We start from the raw sequence: 20,865 nt of genomic DNA on the forward strand, positions 1-20,865 counted from the left end.
GGAGGGAGGGGCTGCAGGCAGGAGACCACTGGAGGCCCCCCTCCACCGCCCTGCCCTCCTCACCCCTTTCCCCGCAACCTGGGAGGGAGGCTAAGCCCCGAACCTCCCATGAGGGCACCGCGCTGCCAGGGAGGGGCAGCTTACCTCTGGTGCAGGCTCCGTGGGTCCCTGCCCCGGGACCACAAGCAGCCTCTGCAATGACCCTCCAAGCTGCAGGGCAGGGGGGCGGCACAGCTTCGGGAGCGTCCCCAGAGCCATCCACCACGGACCCTTGTCCCGGAGACCCACCCTCTCCCGGGAGGCGCAGACCCCTCGGAAGGGCAGGGCGCGGCAGGGTCCCCAGAATGGGCTGCAGCTCTGCCTCTTGTCCGCTGGTGTCCTGGATGCCCGGCCGGCCGGCAGGCAGGCAGACTCGGAAGGAAAGTTGCTCAGCTGGCCCGGCAGGTCTGCCTCAGCAGTAACAGGACACAGGAGGCAGCGCAGGCGTGTTAACCCCTTCCTGCTGGCCAGGCGGCGGCACCTTCCCAGGGGGGTGGGAGGCTTGCCTGCTGCCAGTGCCCGGGAGGTGCTGATGGAGAGCCTGTGCAGGTGGCCTACTCCCACCCTGCGGCGAGTTAACCCTTCCCCTGCCTCCTCAACAGGAGACGGCCGGGGGGGCCCCAACCCCCCTCCCCTCCCCAGAAGGACCTTTCCCCGGGGCTGGCGTCTTTGTAGTTAATGCCCACTGTGGGCCCCCAGCTGGCCCTCTTGGCCATCCTGACAGGGGCATCAGGACTCCAGGCACAGCCCCTTCCCTGCCTCGACAACAGGAAGTGTTCTGCTCTCCCTGAACCTCCTCCTCTGCCTCAACGGAAGGATGCGCGAGGCCCACGAGGTCCTTCCTTATCAGAAGCACCAAATGCAAAACCAAGCGGGTGGGAGACTGTGGCCACCCCCTGGGTCTCCCACTCCCACCTCTGCTCCATCGGCCCTTCAGGCAACAAGCCCACCATGAGCAACGTCGTTTTTCAAACTCGGGGAGCCTGGCGCCCACTCCACACAGGAAGTCTGGCCAGAGAACAAGGACGGCACTGAGCCCGAGCTGACAGCACCTTTCTTCGCAAGAGCCATCTCTTGCCCACTGCACGTTTCCCTGAGCGAGGGGCGGGAGATCAAGTCCAGAGGCTGGTTTTAAGGCAGAAAAGTGGCTCAAGGAGGCCAGAGGCTCTAGCAGGTGCCAGCTTTCCTTCCTGTAGGATCACACGCTGAAATCCGGAATAGTAACCTCTGGCCGAGGACAGAGGGATCCAGCCTCTAGGGGTGCAGAGTATGGTGAGCATGACCTCAGACACCGGGACAGGGCCCTTGGCCCCAGCTGAAGTGGGAGGGTCTCAGGGAGCCAGGTCCCAGGGCGTCTAGTTTTCCTAGTCTCAGCTGTTGTCATACTTGGTGATGACACTTGGGGAAGACCTGGCTCCGGGAAGCACTACCCCAAACGTGTGGGGGAAGGAAGGCCGGGAGCAGGAACTGGGAGGGGTGATGCTATCTGTCCTACCCTCCGCTTCATTCCTTGTCCTGCTACCAACCTGCTCTGAGGCTCAGCATCCCACATATCACCTCCCCAGGTGCGTTTCTCTCACTGCCTGTTGGATGACTCCAGGGGACAGGGTGGGGTGGGGAGGGGTAGACCTGACGGCAGGTGGGACCTGGGAGGACCTGGGCCATGAGCTGATCTCATCAAAGAGGCGGCATTCAAGACAGGAAGCCTGGTGGAAGTGGTAGGAACTTAAAGGCTCTTTATTGATTTGTTTGTTAACCAGTTGCCCAGAAGCCTGCTTGGGCACATGCGTCAAGTGCAAGGGCGCAAATGCTCCTCAACGTCCCTTTGGGGCTTGAGCTCATCAGCCAGAACCATGAGGTTCGTCACCATGGCGTCCAGCAGCCCATAGACCTGGAAGGACAGGACAAACGTCACAGGCAGCGGCTTGCTCTGTGGAAAACACCTCCACGAGGGAGCGCCCACTGTGCGATGAGGGGGGGCGGGCATGCTCACTCCACACTGAGAACAGCTGGGGAGGGGATACGACCAAAGCGGTGAGAATTTCTGTAGAACTTTCGTTTCTGAAAATAGTTGCATTTTTCAAACCAGTCTGGGCCCTGGCACGTATGGGGACATTGGGGCCCAGTATGGTTAAAAGGGGCAATTCTTGGGGTCTGGGGAGCAGTGCCCATTTCCTCCCTTGGGGTGGCCCAATCCTACTCTGGCCTCACAGGCGCCAACTTTACTTCCTGAAATGTTTCCAAAGCTGTTCCCTAAGTGGGGCTGGACCACACACGCCTCAGCAAGTGGACTTAGTTTCAGAAAGCTGAGCGAGTCCACCGCACGGGTCCTCGGAGACCTAAGATAACTTGCCTCCATCAGCCTTCAGAAGTCTCAGGGATGTCACCAGCAGCAAACGGAGCTTCTGGTCAAATGAGATCCAGGGTGTCCCCACAGTGCAGAGTAATCCCAGCCACCCAGCTGTCCACACCAGAGGAAGGCAAAGCCTCGCCATTAGACGGGCAGATTGAACGTGGCTTTGTGGACCCCCCTCCCCCGCCCCCGAGACAAACAGCAACCCTAACTGCGAACCCAACACAACACACGATGAGTTTCTCAGGACCTACTGCTTGAGAATGCGTTACCATGAAGTCTCTCTGGTGTTTCAAAACCCTTATGCTCGCTAGAAATCCACTCAGCATGGTGTTCCGGCCGAGATGCCCTCTGACACGCTGGGTCTAGCTCCCAAAGTCAGACCCTGTCACACTCTACTATTCTAATCCCTGTTTGGTTTCTCGTTTCGCTCAGAAAAACTCTTGAGTCCTCACATAGCCTACAAAGCCCCACATGACCTGCCCCCTCTTGGTGGCCCCTCTGCCCTCTGTCCTCCTGGCTCCTCCCTCCCCTGGCATTTGTTGCTTCCTCTCCTTAGGGCACTGCTCCTCAGGGGTCCACAGGGCCACCCCACCTCCCTTCAAGTCTGTTCGATGTCACCTTTTCGATGAGGCCTCTCCCCCGCCCCCCTCGCTGCCCTTGGGCCTTTGTCGTCCCCCTGGCTCTGGTCTGTTTCTCTCTCCCTGAGGGCTCATCGCCATACCAGATGTGTTACTTAGTCACGACGTCTGTCTCACACAGGAGGACGCCCCTCACAAGGGCAGCGCTGCTTACCCTGTGGATGCAGCAGGCACTTACCATTTGTCGAACGAACGGGATGGATGAGGGAGTGGGGGAAGCGCAGGTGTGAGGGAGGGGAGGGCTGGGCCCGGGGCCTGCCCTCACCTCCATGTACATCCTCTGGGTGTATTTCTCCATGACCAGGGGATCGATGGGCTCCTGAGAAGTGACGGTGATGTCAGGGACAGGGTCTTCCACGTAAAGCCTGTCCCGACTCGAAGACTTCGCAGGTTTCTTGTCGTCCTTTGCCTTTTGCTTCTTGCTGTTCAAACGGTCCTGCTTGGAGAGAGGAGACACGCATCGCCTTCACTAGCTCCCGAGGGCGGTCCAGGGCCTCACCGGGAGGGTCCCGCGTCATCCCAGCCCCGCCCCAGGCCAGACCACGCCCCAGAGCGTGCCTCTTTCCCTTGCGCCTTGGCCTTTTTATCTTCTTTATCTTTGATTCCCAACTGCTTCCTTTCCTGGGCTATCCCTTTCCGGTCCTCCTTCCCAGCTCTTCCGGGAGTCACCTTCGTCTCTATGATGGAAGGCGTTTTTCGATCTGAGGGAGGCGAATGGAAGACAGTGTGGACTGCGGCCTCGCTGCGCCCATAGGCGGGAGTCAGGAAAAGCCGAGTGCTCTCAGCAGCCTTGAGAGGATTCCCACAGATGAGGAGCAGAGCCCCGGGTTCAGGGGTGGACGGATGGCCCTGTGGAAGGGGACTCTGTGGGGCAGGGGCAAGGGGCCTGCTTCTAGTCCCAGCTCCGCCACTCCCCCCTGTATGGCACGGGCAAACCCTTAATCCTTCTGAGAGTCCATCTGCAAAACGAGGGATGTGAACCCAGGTGATACTAAGGTCACTTCCGGGTTCCAAACCTTGGCAACAGATAAAAGGGTAGCAGGGGCCTACTCCATGGATCAACAGAGGTCCCCCCAGAGGGTGTGCAAGGCGGAGGCAAGGGGACAGGGAAGACTGCGGGCAGGCAGGCTGCGCGGAGTCTGACCTAGCTCTTCTGGCAAGTCCAGATAGGTGGTCTCCTTCTCGGGCAGGCCCAGCAGAGCCCTCAGCCACAGGGAGTAGATCACCAGGCCGTCAATCACGTCCCGCCACAGCTGAAAACTAGAGGACAAGACACACTGGAGACAAGCCATCACCCTTCATTTGCCCTGGAACCTGCAGACACACTGGTGCCAGGAGATGCCAGGGACGTGCCATGCCCCTGTCCAGCCAGCATCCTCACCAGCACCTGGGCAAGCGTTTGAAACCATGGCTGGATCTCGCTCAAGATTCCCAGCTGCCGGCTACCAGGGACGTGTTCGGAGGGCCTTGCGAAAACCCGTCCCCCCCCCACCCCCCACCCCGAAGCCTCTCCACACAAGTTCCAAACCGGCGACAGGAAGGCCGGTCCCCGAGGGATGAGGCTTTCTGTGGAATACGCCCCTCCTCTCACCGCCCTCTGGCTTCTCCTCCGTTCGTTCCTCTGCTCGTTGAGAAGAAACAAAGGACGAGGAAGAAAATGAAGGTCCAGGTGCTTCCTCTGCTGTGACGGCCCCGCAGGGAGCAGCCGGAGGCTGCAGGGGCGGCTGCGGCGGGTGCCGAGCATGGACGGTGGTAGCATCTTTCGGGGACCTGAGCTCAGGGGAGCTCCGCACCCTGGCGTGCTGGGACTGCCTGCTTAGCACCCTGGCCCGATGCCACGAAGGGGAGGAGATGAGGCTGGCCTGGTGGGGCACCTACCACATCTGGTACAGGAAGTCCGACTGCAGTGGCCTCTGTCCCTGGCACAGCTCCAGGGCTGCTTTGTTGAGCCTGATGAGGGCATCTTCTCTCTGGTTCTCCTCGGGGAGTACCATCGCTGCCTGGCAGGGTCACAGGTACCATGAGCAACCCTTGTGCCCAGGACACCAAGGGTCCCTGTGTCCTCTAGTGATGGGCGTGGTGCTGTGAGGACAGGTGTGCGGGAGGCGAGATAGCCATGGGCAACCTGTCTGGGGTGCCTTTTGTGGGAGCCTGGGACCTCCTTCAGAAACCTGTTCCCACGAATCCCTTTGGCAAGGTTTGCCAGGATCACAGAGGGAGCCCCTCCGGGCACCACGGGGGCCTAGCCACCCGAGGCAGAAAGAGATGAGCCCAGAGACAGCTCTTTCCGGGCCCATGGGCGCAAGAGGCACCGCTGGGGCCCTCCCTCACCCCGCTGTGCCAGAGCTGTTTTCCCCACCCGCGCCTTCGGCGTCAGGGCCCCACCTCCCTGAAGTCCTCCAGGCAGAGGTCCCACTCGGGCGGCGGGAGGCCCGCCTGCTCCCAGGGGCTCTTGGTGCTGTCCCAGTCCCGGCTGCCCTCCACCAGGATCTCCTCCATGATGCTCTTCCGCGGAGAAGCCTTGGTCCCCACTCGGACCCTCTGGGGCCTGAAAGCATCTTGGGATTCCTTGAAGTACGCGTTCTCCTGCTGGGGCTCCATGGCGGAGCCCTTCGGGTACGCCAGAGAGTCCGCCTGCAGCGTGGTCTTGTCCAAATAGCCTGACTGGCTCCTGGCCGCCCAGGCCCGGGGCGCCGTGTGCTCCTCCTCGTTCGGCCTGCCTTCCTCGGCCTTGTAGGGCAGGACCATGTACTGGTACCACAGTCTATGCAGGTTCTGCACGACTTGGTGCTGGTAATGCAGCTGCAGCAGAGGCAAGGGAAGACACGTGATGAGGAGGCGGGGCGGCGGGGGCGGGGGGGGGGGGGCGGTTCGGACCCAGAGCCCGTGGACCTGGGCCGGTTTCCCATCCCTGAAGAGCACTGATGGAGGAGAAGGGAAGGGACCAGCAGGAGTGGCTCTGGCCAGAGGATATCCCCACTTCGCCTTCAACCTGAGCATCTCCAACTTCAAGCATTTTTTTTTTTTTTTTTTTTTGCATGTGAGCTTCCAAGTAACGTTGGGTTTGAAGGCAGGAGTTGGTGAAACTGTTCTCACCAAGCATCCACTTAGGAGCCACGTGATCTTGGGCAAATTACTTAACCTCCCTCGGCCACAGTTCCCCCAGGTAGCGTGCGGATAGAAATAGTGCCCATCTCCATGGGAACATGGAATGGACTGACCAATCTCAGAGGGAAGGGGGGTGGGCGGCGGGAAGAGACGAACTAAAGATCTTACGTGCACATATGCATTACCTAGGGGCACAGACTATAGGGTGGTGAAGGCCTGGGGCGGGGCAGGAACTGGGTGGACAGGGGCAATGGAGAGAGGGGGCGGGGGACATATGTAATACTCTCAACAATAAAGGTTTTGGTTGTGCTTTTTGTTGTTTTTTTAGAAAAAAAGTAGTACCACCCATCTCACAGGGCTGCTGGGAAGTGAAGTGAGTTACTCATGGAAGACGCTCAGAAGAGGTCCTGGCGCATCGGAGGGTTTGCTATTCCTCCCACGGGGCGGGGGGCCAGTGCTGGGCTGTACCTGGGGGTTCCTGTGGTAGAACAAGTCCTCCTCCGTGAGATAGGCGTCCACGGGCGACGGCACACGCTCGGGGGTCAGGATGCCGCCCAGCAGCTCCTGCAGCATGCTCTGCGCGATGGTGACCGCCTCGTGGGAAGCCAGCTCCTTCTGGGGGAGGCAAGGTGGCACGAGCGGACAGCTCAGGCCTTCGAAACCCATGCTGCACCCCGGAGGGAGCCAGGTCCCTCAGGGCTCTGTGCCTTCCGAGGGGTTGAGTTCCCGCCATTGTCTCTCTCTCTCTCTCTCTCTCTCTCTCACACACACACACACACACACACACACACACACACACAACTATTCCCAGACTCAAAACTCCCTGGGTCTCCCCAAACATCCTTGCTCCCTAAAAGAGGCTGGAAGGATCCCGAGGAGGAACCAGTTCCAGAGAAGTTGACCCTGGCGGGGCCAGGAGGTCCGGCAGCATTTCCCAGAGATTAGGAAGGCCAAGGCCAGGGGCAGCCCCTGGCCTTGCCGAGCATGTGACTTGGCCACACAGTCAGTATCACAGAAACGGGGTCATCCCGAGAGAGAGGCCAGTCCTAGACTAGCAAATGAAACAGACATTGCACGTGTCACAGTCATCTCCGATCGCCGCAGGCTGAGCCTCAGCCGCAGCAGCTGGTTCGTGTTTGGGGACCACGGTGGACAGAAAAGCACAGCTTTCCACGGAATCCCACAGAGGGCAACGCCAGGCGGCCAGGCGATGGACGCGGTGGGGGCCCGGCAGACGCCCAGTCCCCACCTCACACTCGCTCCCGGGTGCCGGCCCCCCTGGTTAAATTGCTCTCTGTGGTTTTGAAGTCTTGCCAGTTAAAGGCAACGCCACTGGAGGGTACCAGACAGCAGTGAACAGATACAGTACCCGTGCAGGGGCGTTCCTTGGGTTTGTGCTCAAGTACTTCCACGAAGTCTGCACCCGGAGGCCCAGCCTCATCTCTTCCTGGCGGTGGGAGCCAGGCAGGGTGGGGCTCAAAACTGCCCCGCTCTGGCCTGCCCACCCACCTTTTACCTCACAAAGTCCTGGGAGGTGGTTTGCTGAGCCAGACTAGCCGAGAGAAACAAGAGCCCCGCAGGCAGGGCGAGGAAGGACACTGGACCTATCTGATGTCCACACGGGGCCTCGGCCCCGGCTCCCTTCCTTACCTCCAGTAAGTTCCTCTCATCCCTGTAAATGTCCTGGGCCAGGGAGACTGCGTGGAGATTGACCTGCAGGACGGCACCCCCTAACAGGGTGGGGTGAGTGCCAAACTCCCAGAATTCCCTGAAGATCCCAGCATTCACAGACTTGAAGAAGAAGGTGAAGGTTTTCGTTTCTCCAGGCAGAATCACACCTGAGGGGGCAGAGACAGAGGTTTGCACTGAGAAGGAGCTCACGGAGCCCCACGCCTGCATGTCCGCAGGTAGCCGAGTCCTAAGCCTCTGGGGATACATTTAACCGAGCCCCAGGCAGGGTGACACCCCCACGCCCCCCCGTCCTGGTTTGCCCGGGAAGGAGGGCTTTCCTGGGTTGGGGGACTTTCGGTGCTGAAATGGGAAAGCCCCCGGAAACAGGCGCAGCTGGTCATCCCGGCCTCGGGTCTGTGCAATGTAACTGAACCCCTAGAATGCTCCTGCTCCCCCGGGGCTCACCTCCCTGCCCCCAGCAGACACGAACAGTTAGGAGATAACACGCGTCACGGAGGAAATAGAGGGGAGGAGGCAGGGAAGAGGGGCCTGAACTTTCAGGAGCTGGGCACTCGCTCGACGTCAGCGTCTGGACATGAAGGTGCGCAGGGCCGGCCGCGCCTCCCAGGTACCTTCCCGGTTGTTAAAGTAGAACTGCTGTGTCCTGTTCCTCTTCAGGTCCTGGAAAGCGTCCGGCTGGAACTGCCGCCGCCAGTCGTACCAAATGGCCACGGTGCCGTTGTTGACCACGGTCAGCTCCGAAGATGTCTTCTGCCGTTCTACGGTTTCAAAGGTCAGGCGGACGGCGATGCCAATCTGCTTCTGCGGGAGGGGGCGGCGTGAGACGTGTCTTGGACGGGGAGGCCCTGTCCTGGGAGGATCAACTCATCCCAGTTTGCCAGGGACTTTTCTGGGTTTTGGCACGGAACGTCCCCTGGTCCCGGGGCCTCCAGGGCCTGGCTGCTCTCAGACAGAGGGGTGTCATCCCCCGATAGCGGCTGTCCCTGAGGGGCCCGTCCGCAGGAAGAAGAGAAAACAAAACAGATTTTATACCGGATGAACATTTTTGCTCCTTAGCATCCAAAGAATATTGTAGAACCTCCCTAGAGCCACGCCCAGTGGGAGAAGTTTGCTTACACGCATTCTTGGGGACTGGGTACAAACGGGGCGGCTTGTGACTCTCCCCTTTCGGCCTTGTGACTTGATTCTGGGTCGCGCGAGCCTTGCTGTTACCATTTTCAGACATGCTGAATGCAAGGCCAGGTAAAAATGCAGGCGGGAAGCGGCAGGCTCCTTGTGACGGCCAGTCACCTTGAGACGGCACCCAAGGATGGGTGAGGGCGAGGCCAAAGGCAGGCGTACCTTGTCATGGGGGTTACAGCCTCGGATCCAGCAGGCCGGCTTCCCACAGAACAGCAGAGAAGGGCCAAGAATGGGCATGGGGGCCGCCTCAGAGTAGTCGGTCAATAAATCGCTGTAAGGAAAACCAATGGCGTCTTTCCCCGGAGGCTGCCATCGCCTGGCCACATGGAGCCCCCAGCAGTGGCTGCCAGCTCTGCCCTCCCACGGAGCATCGTCAGCTCCCCTGGAGCTCGGCCTGGTCCGGCTCCCTTCCCGTAGGCGGGAGGTTCTCGGACACACACAGTGCTGCCTCTCCATGGGCACAGCCTGGAGCGCCCCCTCCCCAGCGAAGGGATGTCTGGGAAATCCCCATTAGGAGCTGGTTGCTAGGAGGGAGCAGTGGCCATGGGGAAGCGAGCACAGGTGCTGGAATGGGCTAGAGGAGGGGGCGGCAGCATCAGGGGCGGCGGCGGGGGGCGGGGGGAGCCCCACTCCCCAACCTCTCTCCCTAGGGCCCAGGCCGACTCACACGCCTATTATGTCTCCAGAGGAGCTTTTCTGGCTCTTTTCAAACACTAAAAAGTCTTTCACTGTAACCGTTGAGAAAGGCTGCCCTCTGCCCACCACCTCCAGGCCATCAATGTCCTCAGAGAGACCAAGAAAGGAAAGATGAGCCGACTGAGGGCAGGTGCCACCCTAAGGGGCTTCGGACGGGGCACGGGGACATGACCAACCTGCTGGCTGAAACCCAGCTGCGCCATGATGTGCTGCAGCTCCTTGCGCCGGTAGATCAGAAACAGACTCCGGTCCCAGGTGTAGCGGTACCGCGCGTCCTTCCGGGCCAGCAATCCTACCGCGGGGTCCGAGGGCCCTCAGTACGGGCCCTGCCATGGCCCCTTCCCCTCACTCTCAAGAGCTCTGAACACACCCGTGCCAGCACCATTTCTGGGAAAGGGGGTGGGGGGTGGAATACGGCTTCCCTGTGCAGCTGGGCTCCAGTCCTCCTGCCCATTCCTGCGCCTTGGCCACCCCACACAGGACTCCCGCAAAATTAGCTTCCAAACCACCGCATCTTCGGATGATAATGCGTAAAAGCAACAGCAGCCACCTTTACTGAGTGTGTAGCAGGGGGCCAGAACCTCTTTAACACACACCGTGCTTCCTTTCACCCTCTCACAGCCCGTCAGGGTTTCACAGATGTGGACACTGGGGGCCAGAGAGGCCAGCTCACGTGCTCTGACCGCAGGGGCCCCGGCAGCCTTGAAAGCCGCGCTACCCAATAGAAACAGCACGCAAACCACAACCGTGAGGCACGTCCTTTAAAACTGCCCAGATGGTTGGAAAAGGTCAAAAGAAACAGGGGGGATTCATTTTAGTTGAACCCAATGCATCAAAAATATTACCATTTCAACATGCAATCAGTATAAAAATTATTAATAAGGAATTTCACGTACGAATCAGTGCATCATTTACACCAGTGATGGTGAACCTCTGACATGCGTGTCAGCACTAAATATTTAGTTTTTGGTTTATTAAATACAATTATATATAACAATTACACATTTATGTTATTTAAACTACAAATATCGCGAAATAATGTTTTTCCCTCAAAGTGACACACTACCCGAGTTATGCTCAGTTTTTTGGCGAAGTTTGACACACCAAGCTCAAAAGGTTGCCCGTCACTGGTTTACACTTACATCTCAGTCAGCCCAGCCCAGCCACACATTCCAGGTGTTCAGAGGCCACAGTGGTTCATGGCTGCTGGACCGCCGCACAGCCCTAGGGCCTCCCTCTCACTCCCTTCCGCCCCCTCTTCCATCTATCACTGTCTAACTGAACTGGGGACTCGACCTCCGGAGGGTTAGGAGACTTGATCCCCGGTCGGTCCCGTACCAGGGCCACACTGTCTGCCCCCCGCGCCCCCGGTACCCCGCTCCTCACCCATCTCCTCCTGGATGGAGTACGGCTTCCTGATGCGAGTGACTGGCTCCAGGAGGCCACGCTGACTTTTTGTCTTCGTTATGACCAGACCCGACATTTCGTCTCCCAAGTATTCCAGTCGACTCCAGAACCCACTGGACTCCTCAGAGCACTGGCAAGGATGGGCAGACAAGTCGGATCACCTGGACGCCTTGGAGAGGGGCTGGGGGTTGGGGCGCTGGGAGGCAAGAGCACCGTGGACAACAGACGCTCGCTCCGGGGATTCGCAGGAGAGAAGCAAGCACACTCTTGTTCTCAGGTCGCCCTCCGATAGCCTTTCCCCGGCCCCAGACAGTGTGGGTGGCGCGGACACTGCACTCGCACACCAGACACAACGGGGTACCCTGGGTCGTCCAAACGCTGGGGCCTCGGCCTTTAAGAGGGAACACCAGGACTGTTCTAGTAACTCAGGACCCGGGCTGTCTTTCTCCTCACATTCACCACTGACCACCACTGACCACCACAGGCTGAATTACGTAACTGACCAGTCCCTGAACGCCCAATAATAGGACCAATAATGTCCTTTTAATAAAGGCCTTGAGGGCGTAACACTGCTTTGCAGTGGATAGATTTGTCATGTCCCCCGCTGTGCACACCGAGGCAGGCAGCCGTCCCTGTGTCCAGACCTCCTCCTCGCAGGGCGCGTGGGAACGCTGTCCTTACCTTCCCATCATGCTGCGTGGGCAAGATTCGGTCAATGACCGCCCGTTCCTCCTGGATCTGTCTGTAGGTCTCCCCGATGTGCATCAGCAGCTCGCTGACAGGTTTCTTCAGGCGTTCTGGAGAGAAGAGCCGAGAATGCAGCCCCTCCACCGAATCGGAGCCAACAGGGGCCCAGCACTCAGCACCGGCCAGCCCCGTCCCTGGACTGATCTCAGGACCCGCCGAGTGAGAAACACCGGGGAGCGAGTGAACGGCACCACGCGCTCAGCCCGAGTCCATCACTGGACAGGCACAGGGAGAGAGCGCGCCCAGCAGCAGGGCCGGGTGCCGGGGGCAGGGTGGGGGGGGCGCCAGGCGGGCGCCCATCCTCTCTGCTCACTGCTGAGGGCCTCCTGCTGCCTCTTCCACAGGGCTAGGTTGCGCTGCCAGTTTCTCATAAAGTTGTGCTGAGGAGGCGGGGCCCAGGGAGGTGGCTTCTCTTCCTTGGGGGCTTCCTGCTTCGGCTCGTCAGCAGCTGGGGCGAGGGTCATCAGGCAGGGTGGGGTGTGGATCAGCTCAGCCAGCTGGAAAGCACAAGGTGTGTGTGGGGGTGGTGGTGAGAGGCGCTAAGCTGGGGCCGAGCTGAGACTTCTCTAGGCCTAAATCCCTGCTGTGCGCCCGCTCTGCTGGGGATCCCTCCTCTTCAGGACCCGGCGGTTGTGAGTGACCGAAAACAGGTCCCAGAACCAGGGGGCCGTGGAAACCGCCGCCAGTCTCCTCTCTCCCAGAACGGGGACCTCTGTGCTGAGGCTGTGTTCCAGACCCTTCCCTGTGTCTGTCCGCCGACTGATGTTCACGGACGCCTTCCCCTGCAGGGTGACGGGGTCATTTTTAGATGACCCCAGGCTAGCCCCTGACCAGTGAGGTTCTTAGTCTGGAGCCAGGGAAGCGAAGGAACCGAGACAGCGAGCAGCACTGCATGGTGGGAAAGTCGGGGACACGCAGGCCCTCTGTGTGGCCCTGGAACTGTGGACTGAGGAGAGCAGGCCGGGTTTTGGAGAAGGGAAAACAGAGTCGGTGCACAGAGGAGCAGAAGGCGATTAGGGGGCACAGGCCCGGAACCCTGATGCCTTTGTGGGTTCAGTCTAACCCAGCCAGACACGCTATTGCCTTTGCGTTCCCCGAGGCACCTCTGCGTCCTTAGAGTGACTTCCTGACTTGGGCTGAAGCTCGCTGAAGCGGGCGTCACTGTTTCGGGGGGAGGGTCACGTGTCACTTCAGACTCCGGGGCCCAGAGACTAGACTGTCTTTGTAACCCCAGCCTGCCTGGCTCTGCAGGTGTGAGACTGGAAGGACTCTGGTGACTGGCCCCGTCCAGGCAGCTCTGTGCAAACGAACCTCGATGTTCCCTTGAGCGACTGCAATTCTCCTGAAGTCGTGGAGACTCCCCAAGATGTGGTGGGGCAGGATCTGGTCACCGCTATAGAAACTGTCACGGGGACCTGGGGAGAAGGGGGGTGGAAGACAAGCTGCAGCGAGCGGTGAATGTCAATGATTCCCGGGGGCTCCTTTCTGATGGAGACCCCGCTTTCTTTCCAGGCTGACCCGTGAATTCTGAGGCCGGCGGGGCCAGGGCCGGGGCCGGACATACCGGAGTAGTCCAGGGGCCTCATGGTGGCATCTGGAGTGGCAGGATGTGCTACCAAGTGGCAGACCTTCCTCCCAGGATCCTTGGGTTTGACTTTACGGATGAGAAATTTCTGGGTGATGTCAGATTTATCTGCTGTTTCAATAAAGCGAGGAATGTGTTGCTATAAAGAAACAAAACAGAGGAGAATTCCACTTGAGATCTGGAGGAGGAGACACACCCCGTCGCCTCTGTCCGAAGTCTTTGTGGAATTCCTGAAGGCTGGCAAATCTGTTTCTCCAGCTCTGACCATATGCTCTGTCGAGGAAAACGCCTCTGCAACAGACGAGAGACTTAATAATGTCTTCGAGGGGGAAAAATACCATTTTGTGCTCTGGCTGGGTGGCTCAGTTGGTTGAGCGTTGTCCCATACACCTAAAGGTTGTGGGTTCGATTCCAGGTCAGGGCACACACCTAGGTTTCAGGTTCGATCCCCATCGGGACATGTAGGAGAAGCAACCAATCGGTGTTTCTCTCTCTCTCTCTCCCTTCTTCTCTCTCTAAAAAAACAAAAATAAATCAATAAACAAATCCTCTGGTTAGGATTTTTAAAAAAAACAACAAAAACATTTTGTGCCTCCAGACAGTTCAGGTGAGAAGTGCCTGATTCTTTCAGGTAAAGCCTGGGGTTAGGGAGTAGCAGGTTTTTCCGCATTTGTGACTTTGACTCTCAAACTCATTTTCCCGTCGGTGAAATGGGGATGACGGCTCTTGGCTCCATGGGGAGCAAGACACCTCGTTCTCTCGTTCCCCTGTGGTTCTATATGCCTCTCAGGAATGCTCAAACAAACACGGTACATTCCTTTAGCTGCAGAAGTGAAAAGAATTTGCGCCCAGTGGGTTTTTCCATGGAATCAGACACGCCCTGTGAGGAAGGAGGCGGCAGAGAGGGTGGACGTGGTTGATGTTCTAGAACACACAGGCTGGGAGAGAAAAGCTCGGCAGGAAGGGGTCCCTGGATTTCACCCTTACCTTCTTCAAGTTCTCCTTCTTAATGGCCAAGGCCAGAATGTCATCTCCTTGCAGGACATTGCTCACAGGCTCGGGTTCCTCCTGAATGGGGGGTGTGGACTGTTCAGGGACCTTTGCCCGCTTCTTTTCTGAAGAGAAACAGAAGGTGACAAGTGCTTCTAGATAGACAGATGTATCAGGCCCCAGAGCGGGGAGGCAGAGCTGGCCACAGGCAGCAGAGGCTGCCAGGGAGACTGGGCTGCACTTGCCTGGGGCAGCGGGAGTTCCTTCTCGAAGGCTCCCCTGCCCGTGGCCCTTGGCCTGCCTCACTGACTGAGGCTTCTTAGCTGGAATTGACATGGAAAGATGCCGCCCCCCCCCCCCCGCCCCCGCCCAGGCTGTGCTACTTATAAGCTGGACAACCTTGGGTACATCACTTAACCTCTCTTGGCCTCGAGTCTTCCTGTCTGTAAAAAGAGGAAGCTGGGCTAAATCAGTGGTTCCCAAATATCAGTCCAGTGTCTTCCTCCCAATCTTCAGGAGAGTTTTACAACTACAGCTTCCTGGCTCCTGCGTGGAGCCAGAGCCTGGGGAGCTGGTTCTATAAAACTCGGCAGGGGGTTCGGATGCACCGTGGTCTGGGACACCTGGGCTAGATGCTTTCTCAGCTCCTCCATTGCTAGCACTGCTGCATTCTCATGGGTGAAGGAATCAGCTTTCTTTTTTTAATCCTCACCCCAGGATATTTTTCCATTGATTTTTAGAGAGAGAGCGGGAGAGAGAGGGAAAGACAGAGAGAAATACTGATGCAAGAGAAACACATCGATTAGTTGCCTCCTACACGAGCCCCGACCAGGACCTGGGCCGGGAGGAGCCTGCAACCGAGGCATGTGCCCTTGACCGGAATCAAATCCAGGACCCTTCAGTCCACGGGCCGACACGCTATCCACTGAGCCAAACCGGCGAGGGCGGCATCAGCTTTCTTAAGACATTGGTTAAAATACCGATGCTCTGGGGGGGTAACAGAACACCCATGGCTGACCATTTAATACATACTGTTTAAGTATTTCCTATGTGCCAGGCTCTGGGAACATAAGGCTTCAAAGAGTACACATCCATGAAGACAAGGCTGTCAGGCTGAACTATGGGAGCAGCCAGGGGGGTCCCCGCCCAATTCTGGGGGTCGTCAAGGCGGGCTTCCTAATGAGGTGATGTTTAAATGGAGAGCTGGAGGATGAAGAGAACATAGACCAGGGGAAGGGTCTGGGGACCAGGCAGTCTACAGGGACGAGCAGAAAGAGGCCTAGAGGCGAGAGAGAATGGAGCGCCCCCCGGAACGCAAAGCATGTTTTTAAAATCGCTGGAGGGTAGCGAGCGGGGAGGGAGGAAGGCGTGCCTGGAGAGGGACATAGGAGCCGTATCACGAAGAGCTTAGTGAGCCGTGCAAAGGACTTCACCCCGGGGGCCATGACGTAGCAAGGAATGGACTAGGGGGTGCAAAACCGAGGACGAGATGATTTAGGGGTCTACGGCAGTCACGAAGCGGCTGATGACGCCAGCGACTGGTGGAGCTGGAGAGCTCTGAGCCTCTTTCTCTCACGGGCCAGGCTGGAGCCCGGCAGGGAGAACTCATGCCCGAAGCCAGTCATTCTCCAAAGAGGACGCCCTCCCTGCCTTCCCCCCACAGGGGTGGGCTAACATTTCACATGCATCTCGTTTCTCTGGCTGGAGCCTCCTGTCTGCTGCCCTCTGGTTTAGAATGGTTTGATGTAAGGCCTACGGAATATAATCAAAAGAAAACCCGAGTCCCGACCTCAGGGACGTGAAAACAGAACCAGGTTGTGTCCTGCTTTGACACGGAACCAAAGCACTCGCCTTTTTTTAAAAGGCAATCTCGCTAACACATCAAAGCCGGTGTTTTGGTTACCAAAGTCAGATTCTCTCTTTTTTTTAGGAAATGCCCACATAATTGGTGACAAAGAAGCACACATACAAGAAAACCCAAGCCAGAATCATTCTAAACATAACTCTTAAGTTCTCTGCCTCCGGGCCAGAGTCCATCTCCTCGGCCCTGGGGTCGGCGGAAACTCGGGAGCATCGTCAGCTAAACCGCGTGGCCCTGGTCCCACCCGCTGCCACGTGTGGAGGTGCAGCCTTGGGTTGTGATTTACAAAACCTATACAGCCACCAAAGGGTGTGGCAGCCCGAGAGAGAACTGGGACCAACGGAAGGTCTGCTTTTATAAATGTGATGGTGTTATGTCTCTTGTCCAGGACATCTGCTTCCTCTGTCCACCACCTTGGCTGGTTCTATGCCTTCCCAAGGGGATTAAACATCTCCAGCTCTGTGCTTTTTACTGGTGGGTGTCTGATGATCATGTTCGAATGTATAAAACTTCACCACTGTTGAAGATTTCTGAAATACGGGGGGTGGGGGCAGCCGGGGAGAGGTCAATGGGGGGGGGAAAGGAGACTCATGTAATACTTTTAACAATAAAGAATAAAAAATTAAAAAAACCCAGATTTCTGAAATAGTGGAACTCTGGCCTGAGGTTTATCTGAGAAGGTTCTCTTAACATACAGCCAGGGAATGGTGTGTTCTAGTTATACAAAATATTCCAAATCATACGTACATTTTAAACTTTCACTCGCCCTGGAAAATATTTACCAAGTACCTTCTAGGTACTATACAGTATGGAGAAGATAGTAAAAAAAAAAAAAAAAAGTTAAAATATGGCTCCTTCTGCTGAGGAACTGAAAAAGACACCAGACACTCGCCCACACGAATCATAGCGTAAGGGCCTAAAATTAGTGGCACAGATGATAACAGGTTTGGTTCCATGTCAAAGCAGGAACAGATGGATGTGGCCCATGCAGTGTAGGGCTCTAGCCAGAGGTTCAGGAGAGCGGCTGCAGGGGTCAGAGGGAGCTTCCCAGGCCAAGCTCGGCCTTGAAGGGCAGGAAGGCTTCGCAGGTGGAGCAGCAGACAGAGGTGTTCCAGGTGGGGTCAGAGTTGGAGCAAAGGTGGAGGCGGGGCGGAGTGTGGCATTTGTGAGGCGTGGTGACACAGAGGCTTGTGGAGGAGGTGGGAGTGAGACCGGGGACACCAGGGCCTGGTGACTTTTGTAAAGCAAAGCGGAAGCAGCTGCTCATCCTCTGTCGGCAGCAAGGAGGTTTGGTCCAGGAGAATGAAATGAAAGCACATTTCAGAGTGATTCATCCGGTGAGGGTAAGCCAGGGGGTCTACGGTCACTTTAGGACCTGCAGGAAGATGCTGCAGGGTCCAAGGGTGTCTCACTACGGACTGTGTAGACTAGAGGTCCAGCTGTTTCCTTTTCTCTGGTCTGGAAACCCAGGCGGAGTGGGGCTCCTGCTGAGTCACACAGCTGATCCTGACGTCAGCCCCCTTGAGTGGGGCAGTCAGGTGGTACCTCTGCTGGGGCTAGACCGGGCAGGCGGAAGCAAGGTGTTCAGGTGGGGTAGGGAAGGAGTGGGCAGGGAGAGAGGATAGCTGCAGAGGGAGGAGAAACTGGGTCTCAATTTTTCTGCTTCTTGTTTTATCTAAATGTTATTATTTTTTTGTGTGTGTTCATTACAGTCTTCAGGGAACTCTGACCTCGGGGTTGTGCTGGGATACCCAGGGAGGGGCTGTCCCTCCCGGAGCAGAGCTTTACTTGATGGAGAGGGGGACCTGGGAGAGTCCCCTGTGCCTTGGCAACAAGACCTGAAAGTGTTTACAGTCACAATATTTGCTCGATTTTGGCTTATAATTCAGAGACCTTGGAGTAACCTAGCACAAGATTACACTCGGTTAGCTGTATTCTAATGGGGGGAGGGGGCCGTAGTTAGAGGCTTCCCCTGAGATATTTAGAGGAACTGAATACTTTGGGGTTTTTCCCCTCCTCATCCTGGTGCATGTTATTAACTCAAGGGCTATTTAATAAACTCAACTTCCCCTTATTAAAAATATGCAGTGAAAAATCTTTCCTTGGTTTATTCCAATCTGATAAGATCTCCAGAGACTAGGTAAGTAGTAGCTAGGGAAGCCCTTGACTGCCCTTGGGAAAGGAGACCAGTTATTCTTCTTCTCTCTTCCTCTCTTAACTGTTACACAGTGCATCGTGCCTTAGCCAGTTTGGCTCAGTGGATAGAGTGTTGGCCCTCGGACTGAAGGGTCTTGGGTTCGATTCCGGTCAAGGGCGGGCAAGTGCCTCGGTTGCAGGCTCCACCCCGGCCCTGGTTGGGGCTCCTGCCAGGGCCGCCTTCGGGAGGCAACCAATTGATGTGTCTCTCTCACATCGATGTTTCTCTCTCTCTGTCTCTCCCCACTCTCTTTGAAAATCAATGGAAAAATATCCTCGGGTGAGGATGAACACAACCACCAAAAATCGTGTCGTGAAACAGCGTCTCAATGTAGCCTACATCGGGCTTTCATGCTATAAAGCAGCATTAAAGAAAGCCAGGCTGAAAATCAGCTAAGCTCCTGTTAGTTTGACTCCAAGCCGGCCGACCCCTCTCCTCACAGTGGGCTTTCGTGGTCTGACCCTTTCATGGACTGACCCACCTGTGCAGGCCCCTCCGGCTCCCTTCCCTCTCCTCCACACTGGCCACCTCTGCCCTGGCCACCAAGGTCATACAAGTTCACAGTTCCACGCCTCAGCTCACGCTGCTCCCTAGACCTGGAGAAGTCAAGTGCTCCTTTTTATTTTGTTTTTGGTTGGCCAGAAAGAAATGTGTCACCTTCTTCAAAAAACCTTCCCTCCTCAGTCTACCATCCGAGGAACTGGGTCAGGTGCTCTGAGCCCCCTCAATGCCTACAGGTGCCTGTACTGCAGCATTTACAGTGTCCGGTGACTCCTCCGGGAGTTCACTGGAATTAATCTCTTGAGGGCTGGGGCCACACCGTTAATACCAGTACCTTTGTTGCCCAGCACAGTGCCCACACACATCAGGCCCTCCATAAATGGAAACCGCGCCCTGGCCGGCTTGGCTCAGTGGATAGAGCATCGGCCTGTGGACTGAAGGGTCCCAGGTTCGATTCCTGCCAGGGGAGCATGCCTGGGTTGCGGGCTCGGTCCCCAGTGGGGGGCGTGCAGGAGGCAGCCGATCAATGATTCTCTCTCATCATTGATGTTTCTGTCTCTCTCTCCTTCTCCCTTCCTCTCTGAAATCAATAGAGAATTATAAAATAAATAAATGGAAACCACAAAAAAGGATGGAAGGGAGGGTGAGTTGCAAACGGGAACGTGTCCTTGGGGATCCGCCTGCTCTCAGGCACCCTGGGGCTGTCCCACCGGCTCCCAGAGGGGAGCTGCAGAGGCCAGGAAGCTGTCATGTCTAGTGACTGTCTCCAGGTTCTATAAGCGGGACAGGTGTCACCCAGCCAAAAAAGGCACGTAGGTGGTGGGAAAAGGTAGCCAGAAATAGAACTAGCCAAGTTAGCATTTCTTGGTTGTTTTCCAGCAGGACTTTTAGGTGACACCCCCCATCCCCCAAAGAATCCCACTGAGGTTGGTTGGTTGCCCACCTCAGCATGTGTCTTGCATTCCTCCCAGCATTTCTTCCCCCAAGGACCCCATGTCCTGTCTCTCCTCGTCTTAAACTTTCCTGGCTTTCCTCTCCCCCGTCCCCCCACCCAGATCCTCCCTTCTGCGTCCCATCCTAAGATATGGTTCCAAGTAGGGGTCTCCTATGCCTTCCTGCTTAGGGCCATCTCCCCAACAACTGAACTCTGAGGCCTCAGCCAGTCCCCCACTTCCTATGTCCCCATCCCAAAGCCCCAGTGCCCCGTGCCCCCTCCCTTGGGGGCGGGAGGGGTTCTCCGCCTTGTTCACCATCTCTTCAGGTACGGGGTACACCTTTGCCCCATACCCCATTCCCCAGAGATCTTTACCTCCATCCTGGTGTCACCCCCATCCTCCAGGCCCCGGGTCGTGAATCCCATCCAAGCACCCCTGCCCCTGCCGCGGTCTCCGGAGCGCCCAAGGCAGCCAGCGCCAACCTTTCAAGCTCTCTGCAGCCTCCAAGAATTTGTTTGGAGTGATCCTGAGGCGGGATTCCTTCTTTAGAGACTTCATAGTGTCCGCCGGCCTGAGAGCTTGGTCCTACCCCGCGGGAACCCTGGATAAGGTGGCCGAGCAGCAGTCCCCGCGACCCCGCGACCCTGCGACCCCGCGACCCCTCGACCCTGCGCGCCGGCCCAGCGGCCGCCGCCGCGTCCATAGCAACCAGCGCCCCGCGCGGGGGCGCGCACGCACCGAACAGCTTGGGCGGAGACGGCTTGGGGGCTACCGGTTTCATCGGATCAGCTTCACGTGCCGCCAAAGGCCGCTCCTCCTCAGCGCGGACCCGGGCGTGGAACCCCTCGGGGCCCGACCGTGACGTCACAAGTGGCGTCCTGACATCACCAGCCAGGTGGGGCGAGGCCCCGGGAGCTGGGGGAGCTGGCGG

At 57.5% G+C, this 20,865-nt stretch overlaps 1 protein-coding gene across 2 annotated transcripts; it reads right to left on the reverse strand.

The window, feature by feature from the left end:
• Positions 1 to 1,749: 1,749 nt before the first annotated feature.
• On the reverse strand, positions 1,750 to 20,769 carry MYCBPAP (MYCBP associated protein). Of its 2 annotated transcripts, none has more exons than XM_028128642.2 (19): positions 20,673 to 20,769; positions 14,438 to 14,565; positions 13,430 to 13,589; positions 13,177 to 13,280; positions 12,179 to 12,362; positions 11,800 to 11,915; positions 11,098 to 11,248; positions 9,888 to 10,003; positions 9,683 to 9,798; positions 9,175 to 9,286; positions 8,445 to 8,634; positions 7,792 to 7,979; positions 6,610 to 6,756; positions 5,419 to 5,835; positions 4,912 to 5,033; positions 4,178 to 4,293; positions 3,592 to 3,734; positions 3,299 to 3,469; positions 1,750 to 1,930 (listed from the first exon to the last, which is right to left on the reverse strand). In XM_028128642.2, the coding sequence occupies exons 1-19, from the start codon at positions 20,713 to 20,715 to the stop codon at positions 1,829 to 1,831; spliced, it is 2,826 nt and encodes a 941-aa protein (XP_027984443.2). In that variant the 5' UTR covers positions 20,716 to 20,769; the 3' UTR covers positions 1,750 to 1,828. The 2 variants fall into 2 exon arrangements, with proteins under 2 accessions (XP_027984443.2, XP_027984442.2); XM_028128641.2 differs by lacking the exon at positions 20,673 to 20,769 and adding an exon at positions 20,417 to 20,552.
• Positions 20,770 to 20,865: the final 96 nt, after the last annotated feature.

Source organism: Eptesicus fuscus, chromosome 20, assembly GCF_027574615.1.
Source record: "Eptesicus fuscus isolate TK198812 chromosome 20, DD_ASM_mEF_20220401, whole genome shotgun sequence".
Lineage (NCBI taxonomy): Eukaryota > Metazoa > Chordata > Mammalia > Chiroptera > Vespertilionidae > Eptesicus > Eptesicus fuscus.